The 23,419-nt window shown below is 40.1% G+C and overlaps 1 protein-coding gene across 7 annotated transcripts in view; it reads right to left on the minus strand.

The window, feature by feature from the left end:
* CTBP2 (C-terminal binding protein 2) overlaps nt 1-23,419 on the minus strand; it is a 203,301-nt gene that overhangs the window by 55,956 nt on the left and 123,926 nt on the right. For 5 of the 7 annotated variants that reach the window (XM_028729986.2, XM_077930343.1, XM_028729987.2 and 2 more), the window contains exon 2: nt 21,357-21,517. The exons of the other annotated variants lie outside the window; for them this stretch is intronic. In XM_028729986.2, the coding sequence (XP_028585819.1) occupies nt 21,357-21,414 (58 nt within the window). In that variant the 5' untranslated portion in view covers nt 21,415-21,517. The remainder of the gene's footprint in view (nt 1-21,356; nt 21,518-23,419) is intronic. 7 annotated transcript variants of the gene reach the window in all.

Here is a 23,419-nt window from a genome sequence, read left to right on the forward strand (position 1 = left end):
GAGGAGAGCGCAAAATATGGTCTGAAGCTCAATATCAAAAAAACGAAGATCATGGCCACTGGTCCCATCACCTCCTGGCAAATAGAAGGGGAAGAAATGGAGGCAGTGAGAGATTTTACTTTCTTGGGCTCCATGATCACTGCAGATGGTGACAGCAGCCACGAAATTAAAAGACGCCTGCTTCTTGGGAGAAGGGCAATGACAGGCCTAGACAGCATCTTGAGAAGTAGAGATGTCACCTTGCCAACAAAGGTCCGTATAGTTAAAGCCATGGTCTTCCCAGTAGTGATGTATGGAAGTGAGAGCTGGACCATCAAGAAGGCTGATCGCCGAAGAATTGATGCTTTTGAATTATGGTGCTGGAGAAGACTCTTGAGAGTCCCATGGACGGCAAGAAGATCAAATGCATCCATTCTTAAGGAAATCAGACCTGAGTGCTCACTGGAAGGACAGATCGTGAAGCTGAGGCTCCAGTACTTTGGCCACCTCATGAGAAGAGAAGACTCCCTGGAGAAGACACTGATGCTGGGAAAGATGGAGGGCACAAGGAGAAGGGGGCGACAGAGGACGAGATGGTTGGATAGTGTTTTCGAGGTTACCAGCATGAGTTTGACCAAACTGCGGAAGGTAGTGGAGGACAGAGGTGCCTGGCGTGCTCTGGTCCATGGGGTCACGAAGAGTCGGACACGACTAAACGACTAAACAACAACAACAACAAAGAGAGTTACTTTATATATAGTCAATATAGGCACAGAGTTAATTTTTTAAACATTTTCTAATGGTGGTGTGCCTCGAGATTTTTTTCATGAAACAAGTGTGCCTTTGCCCAAAAAAGGTTGGGAAACACTGTATTAAGTAACATTCACCAGCTCTGTGTAGACATAATGCCACTGATCCCTAAACCATGGTTAAGAGGCTTAGGGCTGCCTCATTCTTCCTTCAAACCTACCTTCCCTTTGCACAACCAACTGTGATGTCAAATTACATCAGCACTGAGACTAATGATGGTTACCATTAACCACAGTTAACTTTTCATTAGCGATTGAAACCAAGATTTGAAGTTGGTTTCCAAACATTAACATTGGTAAGTACAAGTATAAACAAGCATGGTTGCAGCTTATAAGAAAAGGGATGAGGAAACACGCAGAAAATAGGAAGAAGGCAGCCCACAAGCTACTCCCAGTTTTTTTTGACCATGGTAAAGATGCCAGCAGTATTACACCTATTTGCTTTAGCCCAAGGAGCATATAAAGACTCTTAGGAAGATGTCACAAATCCTGAAATGTCCTGGTTCTTGGGTGTAAAAATGGCGCCCAATTTTTTGCCAATTTTGGGGGCTTCCTAAAAAAAGCACCCCACTCTCTAGCTTTCAGAAGGGCTTACATATGATCAATTAAAACAAGACAGTCCCTATCTGTAGGCTTGCAATCTAAAAATACATGAAAGACAAGGGGAAAGTGACAGGGAGGGAAGAAGAAAAATTTAGGCACAAATTTCTAAACAGTTGTTCCTCTAGTCACCAGCTGGCCTAGTTCAGGGGCAGGAAGTGCCTGATGGAGCTGGACTTCCAGAAAAGCTAGTGGAATGAGCTCTTTTCCCTATCTCTCCCAGTGAGGCAGTCAGATGGAATGGCTGCCCCCAGATGACAAATGTAAATGTTGCAATTATATATTTATGAGGCTGGTGGTCCGGCAGAAGGAGAGCTATTCCCTGCCTTTGTTGCTGTTTTTAAAGTATTGCCAATTTTATCTTATTTATTATATACACAGCTTAAAGAGTTTTCTGATTAAGGTAACTAACTAAAGTAAATTTAAAAAGTGCAAATTTGAATCTGAGCCAATCAGTTGTAAATATACTATGGACACAAATGTAACTCAGAAGTCTTAGGTAGGGAGGATCCACAAGTACGGGTTGTGGGGCATCTATTATTTAATGTGACAAGGTTCATCACTTTTTTTGCTGGTAGTATTACTCAAACCTGGCCTGGCTTGCTTGCACCACTTAGGATTGGCTCCTACAATAATAATTATAAACTACACTTCGGTAATCAGGAACAAGCTGCAGTGAAGGTTGGACCTGAGGGCTCACCCCCCCCCCCAACTTCCTTCTTCATTTGTTATAGAGGAATGAAAGCGTCTATTTTCACTTTTGATTAAATCCCAGTTTCCTGTTACGTACAAACTCAGAGCACCGTGAATTATTCTAACTCCAATTGCTTAAAACAAAGTAGGATTAAACCGTGCTCCTGATCTCCCCATCCCATATCAATGAGTGACAGAAAAGACATCTGAAAACTGTAAATTTACTGTCAACAAGTGGGATTGCTAACTGCTGTAGCCTTGTCACAAGTCTCATAATTTAAAAAGATTATTTTAAAGTCTAAATTCATGACTATTCTATTTATTTTTTGTGTGCTTTCCAAAGTGTTTTTCTAGCCAAAGCTTGAAACTATGGCAGACGTGAAAGGCATTTAAAGCAGTTGGCAATGCTGGGTGAGCAAGGTTAAGCTTTTACATTTTCAGAGAGAATTGCTTGGCAAAGGAATTAAGTTTACAGCCCATCTTTGTAAGTGATGTTGCAGAGTTCCAGAATTGGAGGTGAAGGGCTGGGAAGCGAGCCTCCCCCAGTCTGGCAATAACATAACTTTTATGATATGAGCCCAAATCCCTTTAATTTCAGCTAGACTTGTAAATAAGCTTGGCAAATCTGATCTGCCCCCCCCCCATCCCCTTCCAGTAGCAGCAACAGTGTTATGGAAGTGCAATGATGCCCAAAAACCTGAGTGCAAACAAAAAGCTGCTGGTGAAAAATTGTAAGAATTGATATTATACAGGACCCAGCAGCCCTGACAAACTAAAATGCTCTGAGAGCTAAGCAGTTTGTGTTGGTAAGGCTTTGAGGACCAATGAAAACCCAAGGAGTAGCCCTATTCCTCCCCTCCTTGTTTGTCCATTCACATCCCTCCATACCTACATGCCTGCTGCTGCTGCAGAGTTAGGCAATGGGTATGGAGGCTCAGACAAGCAAGGGCTAGCAGGAACAGATTTGTAATGATTTAAGAAAAAAAATCCCCAACCCCTTTTTTCTTTTAAAATTAAAACAGAAAACAGAAATAAAAGCTTGGAAAGAATGAGCCCTTCCCAGATTGATGTTAGACCAGTTTCCCTACCTCTAGTTTTCACATCAACTCCTTGAGTTTCTTGTCTATGCCATATTATAAATCTTTTTATTCACTTATAGAAATATTTCCATACCGCTATTCATAAAATATATCAGAGCAGTTTGCAACAACAGTACACAAAACCACATAAAGAAGCTTAAACCAGAAATCAGCTATTGTGGAAAGATGAATTCCAAATCACCTGAACAGGCCTGATGGAATAGAAAAGTTTTCAGTGGGCATTTAAAAGTTGAAACCTGCTGATTCTCTACTGGCTGAGTATTCAACAGTATTGTGCCGCTTACACTATAGACTCAGTTCCGTGCATTTGTCAAATGATCCCTGCCAACTCAGGGAACAACCAGTGGTGCTCCTGCAGATTATCTCAGTGGCCAAGCTGGGAAATAAGGGTCCCTGAGGTGCCCTAGACCTAAGTCATTCAGGACTCTTTAAATTAATACAAGGACCTTGAAACTGGCTCAGTTGTAGATACACTGGCTTGCATAATTAAACAAAATATATAATAACAACTTACTGCTGAAGTCAGTGTCCTTGAGCCTGAATTGCTGTAACTGAAAAGGCAAAAACTGAAAGGCATGAAGCTATAAATTGAGTGAACTGATTTTTAAAAGACATCTCATTGAAGATATTCAATGGAAGCCAACCTTGCATAGGTGGACTTCAGCTCTTCCTCAACTCTCTGGAACAGATTTTGAGGCTGCTGGGGGGGGGGGGAGAGGAAAAGTCCATAAGCAGGCATCTGTTCTATATGTGCATGGACAGAATTAGTTACAATCCATTATATATCATCAATGCAATCTTATGTATGTTTACGCAGATGCAAGTCTCACTCTGGTTCAATTGGGATTGCTCTCTAGAAGGTGTGTTACAACTAAAGCTACCAATTAAATCTTTACATTTTAAAATCAAGTTCACTAGAAGCTTATGATATCTATATACTTCAACCAATCTTTATATGCCAACAGTGCAGCCAATGAGTGGAAATCCCTTTAATTTAAGGGGGAAATCTAATTAACAGTGCAAACCTTTACATGTTTACTTGAAAGTAACGGAGCAACCCAAGCCCCTGCAGGGCAGCTGTTGGGGGGCAGAGCCATTACCCCATATGCATCCCTGCCACTGGTAGTGAAAGGATGGCTCGGAATCTGTTGGAGCCCACATCTGTCTAGCTTCTCCTCCTGCCTTGGAACGAACACCCCCCCCCAGGGTTTGGAGTCCCTTTGAATTCAAGGGGGTTTACACATCAATAAGTGCATGTTAAGATTAGAGCCTAACAATGTCATCTTATATATATATATATCTACTCAGAAGTAAGTCCCATACAGGACTGCAGCCTAAGCTAGCATTTACACTGTGATTCAGATACCTTAAAAAAAAGTTAAGGTTCCCTTGGCATTCATCTCATAGCAGTAAATATAAGATATAAATAAGCATTCTACCACTGGCCAATTCTGCACCCCAACTATGACCTTGCAACTGTGTTTTTAAATGTCATATGCATGTTCAAGTACCTTTCCTGAGCATTATTTGAAAATGTTTTAAAATAAAGATTTATATTTCTTCATTATTAAGATACCCTGGATCTTAATTTCACCCATGTTTCCATAATCAATGGATCTTACCTTAACTCCTAGATTAAATTTGCATTTTAAGAAGAGGGGCAAATACCTTCCTTCATTGTTTTGGGCAGAAAAAGAAACAGAACAAAACAAGAATGGAAGGGGGGGGGGAATTAGCAGAAGGTCCTACTTCAGCTAAACCTTTGCAGTGACTTCAATAGAAAGATAATCTTTCTGTGATTATGACCAAACCCTCTCGTTGCTTAGCAACACATAATTAAGGAATATGTTTTCAGATCCGCTTTGCAAGCTGGCCATTATCAGATGAAATTACTGGAGCAACAAATGTCATCCTCATGCAAATGAATTGGTTGTAGAGAAAAAATGTTTGACTCAAGAAGGAGGCTGCTCACATCTCAACAATGCTGTTGGTATTGTCTTATAAACAGACTAACACATTAAAAAGGGAAAACAGCTATAGATTTCCCCACCACCACCCAAATACGCATCCCTGAAGTCTTAATAAGAGTGATGAAGGACTAAGCAGTAAAGAGAGAGATATTCTGAAGTGTATGACTTATTATCTATATTCAGAGGCATTTGTTTTCAGGGCACATAATGTGTGTTCAAACCATTTTCATCATGTTTAGAAAGAACGCCTGCCTTAATCTTAAAAGTGCATGAGCTCTACTGAAAAATGTTGCGCTCACAAGCTACCAGAAGCAACCAGAAGCTTTTACCTACAGTATGACTTGCACAGGGGCGCTATTTGCTTTTTGTATTATGTCTGAAGTTTCTGAAGGAGCACTAGATTATCAATTAAAGATGCACTGGATAACAGCTATGACAAAATGTTGGCCTCTCCAAAAAACATTTTATTACTCCCAAATTGAAAAATTCTGAATCTGTTTACAAGAAATCATTCAGAAATTGTTCTACCTGAACAGTCTTTAGAAGCTTTCATTTACAATCAAGCCCAGTTCAAATGGCAGTCACAAGGGCTCTTCTTTCCAACATTGCTAAAAACATCATTTTAAGCAAATGAAGCATTTTCACAACCCTAGCTTCAAATTCTTTCAAAAGCATTTATTTATTTTTAAAAGCAGTATACTCTGTTTCTAATATATCTGTACATATGGCATTCTCATATATTCAAGGTATTTCTACATATGTATTTATTTCACACATCATGAAATCTAAACTAAGAGCAATCTGTGCTTTAAAAAGCGTAAGAGCAAAAGTGGAACATTGTAACTTTTATCAGTTCCACCTTTAAAATGACACTGTCATTGTTCAGACATTGTTTTCACGCTCATAGATAGTACACTTTGGGGCACAAGCCAAATGTAAGTACTTTTAAATCTATTTTATCATAGCAGAATTGAGTTAAAGTATATGCTTAATTCTCCTATTGAAATCAATTGGATATAAAATATGCTTCACCATGGTTGGATTGTGTCCTTTGTTAAGTCAATCACTTTCTATAAACATGCAGATCAATCCTAAAAACATTTACTTAGAAGAAAATTCCCCTTAATTTAAAGGGATTTAATCCCAGTAGCTGCACACAGCATTGGGCACAAGTCAAATTATACAATTTACTAATCTGAGGCAATTTCTACAATTTCATTGATGGCAAATGTTTTCACTGGGATTTAACTGAATGTAACCCATGCTAAGGATCTGCCAGTTATTTTCTTTCATTACAAATTTAATTCCATGGACTATATATATATATGTGCTTAGCTTCATCAATGTTAGAAACTTATCAGTTTATGTATTCTGTATACAGCTTGTAAAACCTGTATACAGCAAGAAAGGAATTTTAGGAGAAGCATTCCCACCTTTTAATTAATTAGTTTCTATATTTCTATATTCTTCATCCAAGGATGACAGTTTGCAGCATAAAAAAACCAAAAATAATAACATGGTAACAAATGAAACCAATAACCCCCACCACAAAGTATTTATTTACCTAGTGGTTAATGATTGACTTTAGCATTAAATGCAGACTTATTTTGTTAACTGCTTCTATAGCCATAAGTAATTCCAATAAGAATTCAACAGCATAGTGTTTTATTTGAAAAATCTTATTGAAAAAAGAAAGGAAAAAAAGAAAAATCAATCCAAAAGGTATAATGATTACTGTCCAAGCTGGGGAGTTCCAGGATCACATCATTAGTTACTTGATAAGTTACTTGATAAATTTCATCAAGGAAACACTAACTGTTTCCTCTGAAAAGCACACTTGTGCTGATAACAACTGGGGGAAATCAGTCTAAAAATGAAACCTTTCAGCCTAATTGCCCTAGAAAGTGTTTAGTATCTAATCTTATGTCCCTTGCAAATAACAGAAGCTGCAAGAGTCACTGTGAAATGATGGTTTGGCACAGTTGCCATTTTTATCTGCTGTGAACTAAGAAAAAAATTAAAAAAGCTAAATTAAGTCACACTGTGCATCCTCATGCTGGAATTATTTATTATATACCAGGTAGATTAATGACTCTTCGGGTTGGTGCAGGTAAGATATATATATATATATATATATATATATATATATATATATATATATATATATGCTTTCGTAGATTTTCACGGGTACAGGAATGCAGGTTTTGGTGTCCTCGGGTGTCTTCCCGTGTAAAAGTTGGGGTGTCTAGGCGACGTTTCGACGAGATGACGAGTGAGACCTCGTCGAAACGTCGCCTAGACACCCCAACTTTTACACGGGAAGACACCCGAGGACACCAAAACCTGCATATATATATATATATATATATATATATATATATATATATATATAAAATCAGTTTATTTCTAAGGCTATTGGTATGCTGATTCCCCCTCCCAGTAATTAAACATGAATACAACAATTCTAAAAGAAACCATATAAAGTAATATACTTTAAAGTAATTACTTGGTTCAGGCGATGCCATGGTGGAGACAATGACTGGTGGCCCTGTGCGCCTTGTGGTTTTCTGATATGGAGAGTGTTGCATTGGAAAACTTGGTCCTGCTGGCACCAGGTTGGGCTCCATTTGGGTTCCTTGTTTTCGAATGAGTTGGGGGCTGTTGTGAGGACTGTGCATTGGGGACAATGGAGGATTCCTTTCCCGCTTCATCAGCTCCATGGGTACTGTGTATGTGGTCGAATATGCTGTTTTGGGACTTGGGTGTGGATTTGTTTGTAGTGCATTCATAGCTATTCCAGCTGGAGCAGTATAGCCAGTTGCTTGTCGGGTGTGCATATTGCACGGGCCAGAAGCACTGTATCCAGAGTTGAGAAGAAAAGGAGCACCTTGATGGGGCAAGCCAGATGCAGGGTAAGTTGCAGTTTCTAGAAGGTGTTGTGTCGGAGCACTAGATGGACGGCGAGTTATTTCTGCTACTCTTGGCGACACGGGCTGCATAGAAGCAGCTGCAGGTGGGTGCATCACTGCACCATCTGCCATTGGGCTGGTGGCTGGGTGCATCGCATACTCATTCTGGAGCAATTCGCTTCGGTGACTAAAGCTGTTAGACCTGTGTCTGGGACGGATGATGGTGCTTTTCCTTTCCTGCCTCTGCATCTGCATCTCTGCTTTGTAAATATGGGCAATTCTAGAAAGCACTCTCGCCTGCCCTAGATTCGGAGCAACTGATTTTATGTCATTCTCCTCCATCATCGCCAGCATGCTTGGAGAATCAAATCCCTGCTGCAGCAAGGCATTGAGCGTGCTTTCGGATACTCCTTCAGAACGCAGAAGTGCCAAGAACTCTGGATCCACATTCCTTTTAATGTCTTGTCCTGGGAAAGGTGGAGGCACCTGAGTTTGTGAAGGAGTTGTGGCTGTTTCGCAGCTGTCATAAGGAGCTTTTGCACCAACCGTCTCCCGGACTGGTCCATAACCACGGTTTATGCTTCCATCAGGAGCTGCCGTTGAGTTTGGATCAACTACCAAACATGTTGGGGTAACTTGCCTACTGGCTGCAGCATCTATAGATCTGTCCACTGTGTCATTATAAGCTGGCCGGTTCAGAAATGCTGGAGGTTCTGCCCCATACCTGGGCATTGGAGGTTCAACACCATACCTTGCATGAGAAGGATCTCTGTTTCGAATCCTCTGTGCCTCAGGGACCATCTTAGTCATTGGATCTCTATACATGCGGCTGGCTTCATGCGGGGCAGGTGACCGGACTTGCATCTGATCCCAAGCCAATCTGCCATAATTCGGTAATGGTCTGTTAATCATGTGGTCTCTATAGTAGCGTGGATCTTTAGGTGATCTGGCAGCTAGCGAAGGGTCACTGTAGTAATCCTGAGGTGGCAAGGAACTTCGTGCAGACATCGTAGGCTGTCTGTCGTAGTAAGCAAACTCAGGGACGGAACCTTTCCGCAAAGGACCTTGGTGAAAAACTGGTTCCTGGTATGGATATGGCTCCTGCTTCAGTTCCGCACCTCCCTGCAAGATGATATCGTGTGGTCTTTGGGTTGGCTGCTCATACCAAACTCCCTCACCACCGTAGGTTAAAGAATTCCTTCTCCCCGGAGGTCTCTGGTAGTCGAACGAACTTTCATTCTCCCAATTGCCTTCATACCATCCTGCAGCATCCCAGCTCTGAGAGCGGCCAATGTGTTTGCTTGGAATTGGCATTGGTACACAGCAATGTTCAGCTTAAATAATGGCAAGCAAGCTCTCTTGTTAAAGCTTCAGTTACACGCATAAAAAAAGCAAAAACAAACAAACAAAATGCACTGTATTTGAATCCTTCTGCGGCTTCAAGAAACAGCCCAACAGGTGGTTTACGATTTCAAAGTGTTGCCTGAATTATTAATTCTTCGAAACATAAGTAGACAAAACACAGAAAGACCCAACAGTAACCCAGCCTGGCTCCAAAAACTGCAGAATGGAAAGGTCTTTCCTGTACAATTCAGAAACAGAAAAGGGATGCTGCACTTAATCCAGATGGTTTATCCCTTCCTGCTTGGGATGGCTTGCTCACATGGACAACTAGTCAAACAGTGTGTGGGGATTAAGGGCTAAATAAAGCCGCTAAAGCTTTTGTTCCATGTGACACCATTTGAGCCTGAGGAAACCTACTGCACTGGCTGACCCAGACACCTCCGTATATATTATTCCTCTGATGATAGCTACTACATGCTATTTATATTTATTTGTTTTCTATGCATAACACAGGATTCCTTTAAGATTTTACCTTCCCTCTCCCATGGCAGGAAAATAAAGGGGGTGGGGAGAATTGCAAGGGAGCTTCAATGTCAATTCAATCTTAATCCATTCTGATGAAATGCTAATCCACTATACAGAGCTAAAGACAAATTAAATAGGAGCAGGCATGCTGGCCCCAAACAAGGCTGAAGCAAGATATACAAATATATAAGATCATGAGTCGAAACAATCTAAGTATTGGGGCAACACGTGATGAACACTGCACATTTTTTGAAAAATTACTGGGGGATCAGGGGAAGGGACAGGGAAGATGAGAGGCCAGTTTGAAATTAGCTCCACTAATTATTCTCCAAAACGATTCTTCATATTATTACCATAATTCTCAAATCCTTTCATCATCCCAGGAAAGAAAATTGCTAAGGTGTAATCTGGAATTTATAATTTTAAGACCTGAGAAGAGGTCACAGAAAAGGGAGGATGAAAGGCTCTCAAGTCTTAGTATTACAAAGCTGAAAGAGAATGGACATTACATATTGTTCACCGGTACACTATTTAAACGCACACAACACACATACTTTATGCACAGCAGACACAATTATTATATTTTTATCACTTCAATGTTAATGTGGACACTAAGAGGTGGAAGGAATAAGACAGATGTACCGTATTTGGTCTTTGCAAACCTACTGAACATTTTTACATTTCGTTAATATTTAAGAAAATTACAACAAACACTTTATAAACACCAAAATAGTCAACTGAATGCAAGTAGCCCTGGCTATCTTGAATCCTGGTTGCTAGAACATTTCAAAAAAAGATTCACCAACACATTTGCTATGCTATGTTGTGCACATTAAAACTACAGAACATACTGAATGATAATATTGTTTCCTTTCTCCATAAAAAATACAGATATGCATGCAAGTGTTAGGCTGAGATCTTGAAGAAGAAAAAATAGCACAACAGTCACCTTCTTTTGGTGGTTGTTAGGTCATCTTGTGCATTTCTAGGGCTAATCCACAATAAAATGTTTGAAGCTCAAGCCGTCACATGATGGCGCATTGTGCTATTATGATAGCTAAGTCACTAATGCAGTCTAATGCATCTATCATACAAATACCTCTGGGCTATATTTCTGACCCAAATACAGACAGGATGTCATAGTAATCTCCCCCACCCCCCTGCAGTAAATAGTACAAATCCTCTTCATCACACACTTAAGAATTTCACATACAAATGCAACACATTTAAAAACTGCCCTCTACTAGATTATTCTTGCATTAGTATTATTAGAATATTTATGACATGCAACTGCTTGAAAGTCAAATATATTGGAAGAGGTTTTCTTGCCTTAATAAGAATTAGAGAATACATGACAGGCAGCTGTCAGAAAGTCTAGTTGTTTGAATGAGGTTTATGAGTTTTAGCCTAGGAATGTGGGCACAGTAACTAGCCTGTCACCTATCTAGTCAGTGAAGGAAAATACCTAAGAAAATGAAACATTTTCCCCCAAGTCATTTTTAGAAGTAATTTTCTGTTTTTACTTTTAATGGAATGAAGACTGATTTCCTTAAATTTGTTTTACTTCTGTAGCATCCTTTGTCTTTCCCTATCAAACTCTGTTAATGCTACTAGATTTTGCGTCGTTAATGTTGATATGAGGTTGCTTTTTAATACCTTTTGAGTCTTTTGTAAGAGTAGCAGAATCAATGTTCTACTGGCTAAAGCTGCAATCATAAACCTAGTTATTTGGGAGCAAGCCTCATTACATTCAACCCAATACTATTCAAAATACAAATTGTGCAACCTATATATGAATTAAGCAGTGTAGCTACCCAATAATAAATGTGTTCGGCCTCCAAAAAGGAGGATATAGTCTTCAACAGATTTCATGTCTCTCAGATATCCATGAAAAATTATTCTGAGCTATCTTTGAAAATCATTTTCTCCAGAATCTAAAACGGTCTACCCCAAAATTACTAGATATTCAGTTAAAAACTCATTTTGAGTGTTAAAAGAATTTGGAAACAATCCTGCGATAAAAGCATGGATTTATCTAACACACAGTACAGATCAGGCATGAGAAGTTTGGTTTATTAATAATTGTCAGAATATTGATCCTTGACCTGTCTGTATAAATCAGAATAATTTTTCATTATATGCTTTTACTGAAAAGCTTAATAGCTTTAGTCTAAAGGTTTCTCTTGGGTAGTGCTACTCAGTTACTAGAATGACATTTGCACATGTCTGTGGTGAAACGCACTGGGATGCTGTTTTCAAATTTTAAAAAACCAAAATAATAAGTTTCTTATATAGCAATCCTAACCAGCCACTGAAGGCCAGCTGGGGTGTGTGTGTGTTTAAGCATGGGGAAGAAGTGTTTCTTTAGGGGGGCAGTTTCTTTAGGGGGGCAGAATCACAGAATTATAGTGCTGGAAGGAACCCCAAGGGTCATAATGTCCAACTCTCTGCAACGCAGGAATCTCTTTGCCTAACGTGGGACTCAAACCCACAATCCTGAGATTAGGAGTTTCATGTTCTAGTGGCTGAGCTATCCCAGGGATTTTTAAAAGACCATACAGTGCCCAAGGGTTACATTATTTATCTGTACAATGTTGTTGTATGTTCAAAGAACTGAAAAAGAAAATATGCCTAGAACAGAAAATTTAGGTTTCAATACGGTCTAATGAATAAAAGGTAGTTTTCTCCTTCATTCACTGTGGGGGAGAAAACCTATAATACCTCTATATGTCACCATATTGGGACGCAGATGCCATCAATTTCCTTCCAGTTTTATAGGTGGGCTCTTGCACACCACTGCAAAAAAAGCTGTCCTCTCTTCCCTTGCTGCCAAAGTAAGATGACCCTGGCACTTCCATCCAGAAATCTGACACCGCAGCCTCTAAAAGCATTTGTTTGTTTGTTTGTTTGTTAGATTTCTTTCCCGCCCTTTCCCCCCAAACACAATTTAAAACATTAAATTTAAAACACAATTTAAAAATTAGCAACTGTGAGGGTATGTGATGACTTTTAAATATAGTTCACAGTTGCTCGTTTTAAGATTGCAAATGCCGGTATCTTTCAGCCGTCAAATGCCTGGGTAAAGAGAAATGTTATTAACATATTCCTCCTGAAAGTCAGTATTGAGGGAGACAGACCACACACTTCCCAGGCAGGGCCTCCCACAAATGGAGAACTGTCACCAAGAAAGACCTGTCATGGGTCAACAACAACTGGGCAGCAGTCAGAGGCGGTGGAACCAACAGGACCATTAGCCCAGTTTTCCAAGAGTTTGTGCTGGTATGGGGAGCAGCGCCAGCATGAGGGTTCTTCTTGGGAATATCTCCTTATCTTGGGGGTACTGGAAAACATGTCCCCAGGGTAACAAGAGCACATGCTTCTAAAAGAACAAACCTTAAAGGTAAATTAGTCCATATATGATTTTAAATCCAAAGAATCTTCTTCCTTTCACATTTTTGTAGTCTCCACTTCACATCTGTCATAGAGCATGCCTCTGTGTACAGACAACAGTGGGTTTGTTTTTTGAAAAACCTGACAGCACAACTGTAAATATCCCTTTCCCTGTGACAAAATAACTTTTGTTGTGCCCTACCACAGTCCTGGTTTAATAGGTTTTGTCCTTTTCCATGGCACTTTTAATCTTAGCCAAAACTTGTTTCCAAGAAGTATAACGAACACTGCTGCAATACACAGGTATACACAGCAGTTATGGTTTTCGCAAGCTGCTATTGGGTAGTGTCTGTAGTGGGTTACAAACACACACAAATTCCTGGAGAACTTTTGGAACAGTTGTTAAACCTTAAAAAAAAAATGAATTCAAGAATGAGTGCTTATTCCACTCTTTTCCATATGTATTGTCCTAGAAGCTTAAAGGCAGCCAGGGGGAGGGCGATGCAAGTCCACAGCCATTTCAAGAACATTTTCTTTTTTAACAAAACCAACTAAATTTCTTTTAACAGTGTGAACTCCCTTGTGTCAAAAAGAAAACAAGATACTTCCTCTTGTACCAGGGCTACCTCCTCCCTCATTATATCTGTATGTTATTGAACTACTGAAGGAAGATCAGGGCCAATGCTGTAGCAGGAAAGGTGCTTCTGCTCCACAAAGCTAGTCAAATGCACACAGCTTCAGAATACAAACTTTCTTTTTTGTTTAACAGATGAGCTAGAGGCTTCTAGCGATTGCAGAGATTTATTCTTGAATACAAAATGGCTTGGGAGCTACAACATGACTACAAAGAAAAAACCCAACTCTGCCCTGTGTTTCACATTTAATTAATTCTGAATCCTACGAGAGATATCTGATTTCCACTTTGGGGGTTAGACACCCACAGAATCAGAGCATCTTGGAGAGGGGCTGTGGCTCAATGGTATGAGTGCATGCAGAAGGATCCAACCTCAACCCACAGCTTCTCTAGACAGGGCTCAGAAAAGACTCCAGTCTGAAAGCCTTAAGATCTGCTGCCAGTCAGCTTTGACAGTGCTGAAGTAGACCGAACAATGCCTGACTTGGCATAATGCAGCATGTTAACAAGTACTTTTTCTAGAGAACATTGCAGCTTCCTATGTAGATATTTAAATGTTTCCCAGGATCTGTCTATACTTTTCAGCATGTAACATGAAAACCAAGTCTATTTTTTTTAAAAAAAAGCAAGACACAATAAACATTTTGGAATTGTGTGTTGAGAAAAACAAACGCAAGCAAAATTATGTTCTCTCTTTATTGCTGCCTTTGTTACAAAAGAGGTAAAGCTGGGAGAGTTGTCAGGGCTTCATTCACCTGTTTTACGCTTCACTAAATGTAATGTACAAGATGTTTATCTACACAGCTTGTGTCATGTCTATCTCTTACTCTAAATTTCCTCATATAGATTTCCCTGCACTCAAACTTCAGATGCTGTAAGAAAAGGGAGCAACAGGTGCACAGTTTGGAGAATTACATAGAAATAACTGCACATCTGCCTCCTTGAAGCCTATGTAGCATCTCTTTTGCGGGTTAAGGGAATTTCACTTAAACCTGTGGGGAGCATTCCTTCTAACTACATATATACTGCTACTAACTAGTCTGGCCATCTGTAAGAGTGGGCTAAAATCCTGCCAGGCAAGGGTGGCTAACTTATCCACCCACCCACCCTGAAGCTGTTGGACAACAATTTCCATCATCATTGACAGTGATGATTAGGGTCGGTGGAAGTTGGAACCCATAAATGTCTGGTGGGCCAAAGGTTAGCCACTTACAAAGATTAATCCATCCTGGATTTTAAATGAATTCAAAGAGGTATAAACACTACCAGTGCAAACTACCATTTATTTGCTAACAGGGATTGCAGGCAGTCCGCTGCCTTCTACAGTTCTGCTTCCCAGCCAAGCCAGGCTCTTTTCTCTTCAGAAGCCAAGAGAGAGAGAACAAGGATTACAGGGGATCAGAGGACGGCTTGGAGTCTTATGCTATTGGTGCAGGCACAAACAGGGAGTGCACAACTCAGGAAGTGAACTCTCCCCCCCCCCTCTTTCCCATGATACAGTGCCGTTGACTACTACACCTGTATGAATTGCTATTCTGGGCCACGTGGAAGAAGAAGTGGTCTAAGACTTCTAAAAAGTTCTCACGGAGCACATGCAGTGTGCATGGTCTGTAGTTGTATTAACATACGTAATTCATAGGACTGCCGGCATGCTGCAACATTTCGCATCCTGACATTTTGAACGCTACACTTCTCAAAACAGAGTGATTAAAACTGGGCTAGGGAATAATAAAGATACAGAAGTCATACCAGCATGACTCAAAACCTGTACCTGCAGCTTAATACAAATTGTTATTCTTATCACTCCTATATGATGCTGACCAATTGGACTCATTCACAGCAATTTAGCATATCATCATAGTCTTTTCCTTCTATACACAAATACTTTGGGGCAAACTCATTTAAATCTCTAATGTTTGTTTCTGGAATTTGAAATGCCAGCCATTAAAGGAATCCACCTGATTTCCTATGTGTTTATCATTCTGCAGTCTCAATATAATTACTAATGGTAGGTATGCATGGCTATGCTATGATCCCCATCTTGAGAACTGTCCCAGCACTCTCCCATACTTACCCTCCCATCCATAACAACAACTTATCACAAAGCAAGAACTAAGAATAGGGTAAGGTAAAGGTAAAGGTAAAGGTAAAGGGACCCCTGACCATTAGGTCCAGTCATGGACGACTCTGGGGTTGTGGTGCTCATCTCGCTTTATTGGCCAGCATAACCAAGCCACTTCTGGCGAGCCAGAGCAGCGCACGGAAACACCGTTTACCTTTCCGCTGGAGCGGTACCTACTTATCTACTTGCACTTTGTGCTTTCGAACTGCTAGGTTAGCAGGAGCAGGGACCGAGCAACGGGAGCTCACCCAGTTGTAATGGTCACTAAACAACAATGCCAAACTTATGTTTGCCCAGGTATTCTTGTCTTACTTTTTTTAAGCATTAATGCATTGAACCTGAACCCTTGGATGTTCTCAGTTTCTGTGTGTAACAGGCTAATCTTTTTGGGCTAATTCTTATAGCAATGCAAGCAATAACCTTTAGCAAATGGTCAACCCCCCCCCCCCCCTTTGGAATAAGATGTGATAAGCATATACATAAAAAATGGTACATTTTATGCTGCACTGCATATTACCTTTGGACTAACAAGTATTTCTTTTAATCCATTCTACTGGTTATAACAACCTCAAAGAAGATTTAAAGCAGGGAAAAGTCTCATCAGCCACCATTATTCCTTATAATGGTTTAAGATATCTAAGTATATTGCACCAGGTAAAAAGCCGGATCTTTTCAACATTATACAATAATCATTATCCACAATCAACCAAAACAGTCACAGAAAAATTTAAAATGAATTGAAAACCCATGATCCTTATCCATGAAAAATTATTTTTCAGTATTATTTTTAAAGTACTTCTTAATTGCATTTAGTCATAATCTGTTTTTCCCATGTTTTAATAGCAGTTGCAAAAGCATGTTGTGCGGTGTGTGACAGCAGCAAATCCCTTCAGTGTAATTAAAATTGCAAACGTACTTGGCAAACGACAAATGGATTTCTGGGTTTATGTAAACTGCACCTTTACAGATTAGAGAGAGAGAAATATTGGCCAGAAAAAAACAGATGGAAAAGGAAGACTTGTAAAATCCATTGTTCAGAGGAAAATAATCTAAACTTCAATTGTATCTAATGCTTTGTGGGTTGGTTTGTCCTCTGATCCTCCTAAGTTTCTTGTACACTTAGCAACCACATCTGATAGCAAACATCAAACTGGAAGGGTGGCTTTTGAAAAATCTAAAGCCGCCTGATAGAACCCTTTTAAGTCAGGTTCAAAGTCTGCTTTAGAGATGAGATAGAGTACTACACCTGCGTGTTTATGGCATTCTGATGGGTAGGAGCACAGCTCTCTCCCTTCTGCAATACAATTCTGGCAGTTGTCAGCATTTTTTTCAGGATTACAAAGGAAGCATACTTTTGCTCTGCTCTGGAGAAGATAAACCCAATTTTGATTGGGTTAATTAAGCTGACAGGTGGAATGGCTTTAACATTTTTCTGTTATTACATGATGAAACGAAGACACCCCCCCCCTTTTTTTTTTTTGCTGCCACAACTATGAGCTCTCCGCTTTGAGTTTAAAATTCACTTCTGTATGATAGAGAACATGGCTTTCCAAGAGATATCAGTATCAATAATGTGTTTCACAGGAAGCTTGTATGTGGACAACTGTCACTAGCATCAGCCTACTCTCGACTGATGGCTAAATAATTCAAGGCAAACTTAAGAAGTAATGAGTGAAGGTATGTGAGTGTGGAGTGGAATAAGAGCACAAAACATTAAACAAAAACAACTGTAGCAAAAGAAAGGCTGAAGAATCCTATGGTACCTTAAATGCTAGCAAATACCTCACATCTCAGGGTCAGGCCTACCACTGACAGTGTGAGAAGCCAAATGCTGGGCAGTGCAAAACAGCCTACCCTGCACCACCTAAGCTCACCTGTTGCCTTCAGGTATGTCAGAGGATGCTTTCACAATGCCACTGTTGAAGTAAAATTCAACTGCTTGTTTGTTCAACTTTTTATTGTGGAAGGTCATCTTGTCTTTTGCCTCGGACAGCAAAATATATTGAATGGCTCCAGTGTTTTTCTTTTTTTAAAAAAGAACTTGGCTTTCTTTATCTGTCCAATAAAACAGACTGTTGCCTACAAAAGCTTGTCCCACAGCACTCTTTGTAAATTATAATTATATTTGCATATTTCTAAGAGAACAAGGTTTTGTTTTTTAAAAATAAAACTTCTGCCTCAGTCTCTAAACGTTCAAATTTTACAATCCATGCCTAGGTTCATTTTCTCTAGAATTCCTTATGGCTGAGGCAATCTTTCTACACAGACTGCACCCTTAGATGTAGGTAATCACTTAGAAGACATGATTTAAGCTCTGGCTCATTGAATGTCCCTCTGTTCTTTTTCTCCCCCTGCCCACTGCCTGTAAAACATTTATAAGATGACCAGCAACTCTCATCATGGAGAAGTATCAGTGAACCCATTAGAAAGTCTGACACTGTCGATCCTGGCACTACTTTTATTTGCCTCATAAGTAAATAAAAGATACACTGTCTAGACCAGCAGCAGAGATAGATTAACTACTAACAGTGTTTTGTTTCACACCAAACAATTATCCTGCACAAACCCATTAAGACAACGAAGAACGGAACAGGAGCAGTGCTTTGTGGACTGCAGTTGTCCAACCACAATGAAACAAATCCCCAAAATCTAAGCTGTAACAGATCCCTACTTCAAAAAACATGTAGACATACACTTTGGGGGACGGGACCTGAAAGAGAATTAAATTTATCTATGTTTATATAATTCATTTCAGACTTTTTTTTCAGACTAATTTTGCCAACAACAATACCTCACAAAAAGCCTGTCTAGTTGCAATCACTTTTGCATTTTGATTGATCTCAAACTCATGTGCACACAAGTTCTCATTATGCTTGGTCATCACCATATACTGTCAAAGCTGTTGAGCAAGGAAAGTGTCACTACAAAATCCTAGTCTAATTTCCTGGAGTGCCTGTTTTCTTTATTTAACATTACTTGAAAAATGCTGAGCAATACGGCAATCCATGGTAGACTATCCTTGGATGTTAATGCGCTCTCTAATGGTTTTGCATGCAACCTGAGGCACAAAAGCTTCTATCTATTGAAAAAGGTATGCTGAATTTTCCAACTGGAACTTGGAAGTATAACTGCAGGGCACTTGGCTGAAGTTCTCTATCAAAAAATATGGCTCTTTTATAGAAAGAAAAATCATCTCTGAAAAACACTACAGTATCAACACAATAAATGTGGTCATAAGTTTACATGCACCCTTATAGCCCAGGTGAATTCACTGCCAGCAGAAAATCAACTCTGATTATTCAAACCACCAAAAATCCTTAGAGCTGAAATCTGAACACTTTGCCATGTTTCCTTTTTAAGAAAAAGGATGTGTATTCTTCCTATTCTAATAAGAGTCATGTGAAACTGTGCAGTCTGCTGAGAAGCCAGAAGTTTAGGCTAGACAGCCCCACACCTGGAGAACTGCAGTTTTGAAATAGCTGTTTCCAAGAAGAAACCTATTTATTTGGAAGCTGCTGTGGATTGAGAGGTGGTAGGTAGCGGAAACAGGACCACTGCCAGCTAGAAGCTGAATACTAACTCCAGCCCTTCTTTACTGTGCCTGCACCTGGGAAACTACAGCCTGTTGGGGAGCCAAAGGTTGAGCCAGCTAGCCCTGTCAACTGTAATAACTTTGCCACAGCTGTAATCAGTGCTTCCCCCCTAGAAAAATAGGTGAGGATACTCACCGTGAGGTTGTTACAATAAGTGCCACACTTTATAACCACCTTCCCCCCACAAAAAGAGGTGTGTACCCTGAGTAACCCCTGGGGGGGGGGAGTACTGCCTGTAGCTGTTTCCAGTGAAAAGTCTATTGTGTGTCCCATTGTTTGTGGATGGCAGCTGTGTTAGTGGGGAGAGCACACATGAACCCCATGAAGGTATACAAGTGTTAATTCATGGTGTGCCTGGGTTGCTGCTATTTTATATTTTTAATGATTTACTGCATGGTGCTTTTTTGTAGTTGTATTTACTATAATTTGATTGTATTATCTTATGTAAGACACTGTTCACAGCTTTGAAAGGCCAAAAAAGCAGTATGGAGATAAACCAATGATGATGGTGAGCAAATAGCTAACTAATTACAGTTGTACCTTGGTTCTGAAACAGCTTAGTTCCTGAATGTTTTGGCTCCCGAACGCCGCAAACGCGGAAGTGACTGTTCCGGTTTGCAAACTATTTTTGGAAGTCAAATGTCCAGCGGGGTTTCTGCGGATTCTGATTGGCTGCAGGAGTTTCCTGCAGCCAATCAGAAGCTGTGCTTTGGTTTCCGAACATTTTGGAAGTTGAACGGACTTCCGGAACGGATTCCGTTTGACTTTCAAGGTACGAATGTACATCTACAACCACCTCACACGCTTTACTTGAGCTTTGGGGAAGTACCACATATTGCAGAGAAGGGCAGGACTGCCACTAAAAAGACAACACCATGGGAAGTAACCTCCCCACACGACACCACACACCTAAACATTGCCTAGGAATGTGCATTTCCTCATCACTGGCTGGTACTGGCAAAGACAGGGAAATGCTTTTCAAAACCATGGAGGCAAGCTGAAGCTGATATTATGGAATAATAGAAGGAAACCTGATATGGAGATCTATTTTTGGCAGCAACAATATTTCTTTGCCTTCATAGAAGTTACTGCAACAAACGTTCAAGGCTGGCATTCCACTGTTGTTCTTATTATGTGTTTCCTAACTCTCTGCTTATTTTGTTTATTGTTAGGATTGATTAATTTGTTGTGATTTGTATTTTTATCTCTAAACCGCCAAGTGTGATATTGTCATAAATGTTGGAATAAACAAATAAAATGTTGACTTCTACCATTACTGAAAAACAGCCAAATGTAAACTGGAAGAATGGGAGAGGAAAGTAATACTGTAATGCAAAGAGTCTTTACATTTTTCAAACCAAGTTATGTGGGTTTGGGATTTTCAAAGGATGTCTTAATTTTTTTCACATTAGGAATAGATGTGGGATAATTCCAGCACCTGAACATTACCAAATAAAGGCAAGGTTTTGCTTATTAACCGGCATGAAAAAATATATACATATAATGTGAATTGTCTACAACTACAAGGTACAAATACATTGCCAGGGTGCAGCTCTCTGCTTAGTGTTGTATTTCTAAGAGGGCATTAGCACTGAACTAGCTTTGCATAAAATGAAATGCGAGATCGGCAAGTTTCCTAAAAGTCTTAGGAACTGTTCAGTAGATGTATAGGTTACATCAAGGCTTACCTTCACAAATTCTGTCCAATCGCTGCCGTTTGACTTTGTGTTTGTCCACAAGTGCCATTGCGCTACTGTGTTTTACAACTTTTGGAATCAAAGGATAAAGCAATCCCCCAAGAACTTATGGAAATTCACAGTAGTCCGAGTGCATAACGTCACTTTGAATCCTGCAACAAGAAGAGAGTTGTACATCGTTGGCCCTTTGTAAAACAACATCTGTATTGAAACTGTCTAGAAATGCTTCTCATATCATAAGAATGAAAACAGTTTTGGTGCATTTTGCTCCTAAGACAATGAGCTAAAATCTGGGTGCCCCATGTTCACTGTGCAAGTGATGGGAAAAAATAGAAATGTTTGCACACATTTTTGTTTTAGGGCTAGATTTTTATTTCTAACTGCAACACAGCAGTTAGAAGTTCATACACTTTCCCCTAAAGTGCCCAAATGAGTGCTGTGGAAGCAGCATATCATAGCCAGTGGCGCTGCACCACAGTCATGCTTTGAGGAGAAGAGATCAAGCTGGCACCACGACACTAGCAACTGCCAGCTTCAATGCTTAAAGCATAACAGTGGTGTACTAACATGTTACATGGAATAGACATAGCCTCGCTGGAGCAGACTAATGCAGGGACAGGAGGAACAGCCCCACGAAAAGACACACACAACTGCTGCCATGAAGGCATTTTGTTCACTATGGAGCCTTCATTACGCAAACTCCTGCTGCAGATATGGAACAGCAAACGTTTAAATGGAACTGTAAAGAAGCGTTGCAGACACAGGATGGCTATAGCATCTACTCCTTCTGGAGACTGTATCTGCTTTTCATCTCAGACTTTGGCTTGTTGCTGCTGAAGCTATATACTATTCTCTATATGTCTGCCTTTATGGATTTTTACTATCATGCACTCTTGGTCATTTGAGCTTGATGTTGGTTGAACTAGACGTAAGAATGCTTACACTAGATATATTAACATATGTGTAATGCAATGCCTTTGTCAGCACAACCAGTGAGTTTTTTTTTTAGAAGGAAGCCCTTATCTATATGCACTAGGACTGCACCGTCATCTAGATTTTGTTGTACGGTATTTCAACTGTATATAGTAAGCTGGCTTTGCATACAGAGATATGAAGTCAAGGGTCTTTGATCATACCCTGGAGCAATGACCCTGCTGTCTCAACCAGAGCTTTTCAGTTGTTGTTTTTAAGTCCAAGCCCCAAGTTGCTGAGAATAAATGTGAAATGTGTTGCCTGTTTCCAATTAAGGCTTAGAAACCAGAGTCTACATCACTTTTGGTAGTCTGAGGTGGAACATCCCAGCTCAGCTTGTTCTTTGCCACAGCTTCCAGCTCATGTCCTCTTGCATTTTAAAACATCCTTTCCCCCAGTACATTCCTTCATGATGCTTCCTGCAAACCCACAGCCCAAGTAAATGCAATAAAAAATTCTAGAGCAGGCGTGGAGAACCTCCAGTCCACAGGCCTAATTAAGCCCAGCCCAGGTCCGAGTTTGGTCCATGAGGCCATTTCCCCCAATCCATGGCCACCTGCCCACATCCTGATGTCATATCAGGTGTGGGACAGGTAAGGAAAGGGCTACAAAAGTAAACTGGGGAACTTAAAACTGGCTGACAGCTGGGATCCGCATGCACTAAGGAGTCCACCATTGGGAACTCGCTAGTGCAGTGCCGATCAGTTGAAAAGAGGGCTTCATTTTAAGGAGACTGCATCAAAGACTAACAGAAATCATTAAATACATTTACAGAGATTTGGCCAGTTTATGTAAATAATATCTACCATACAGGTTTAATTTATTAATACTATTGACAAAATCTGGAATTTTAATTGAATTCTATTACACACACACGTAATTCACACCTTGCCCTTACATTCTACTCTGTTGATGCTAATCTTGATAATTTAGCTATAATTTATATAAGTCTATTTATTGGTGCCTAGTTTTATAATACCAGCAAATAACTTGTATGTGTGAGACCAATCTATAACAGAAATGGCTAACCTGTGGTCCTCCAGATGTTGCTGGATTCCTACTCCCATCAGCCTCAGCCAACA

The sequence above is a fragment of the Podarcis muralis genome, chromosome 6 (genome assembly GCF_964188315.1).
Source record: "Podarcis muralis chromosome 6, rPodMur119.hap1.1, whole genome shotgun sequence".
Taxonomy (NCBI): Eukaryota; Metazoa; Chordata; class Lepidosauria; order Squamata; family Lacertidae; genus Podarcis; species Podarcis muralis.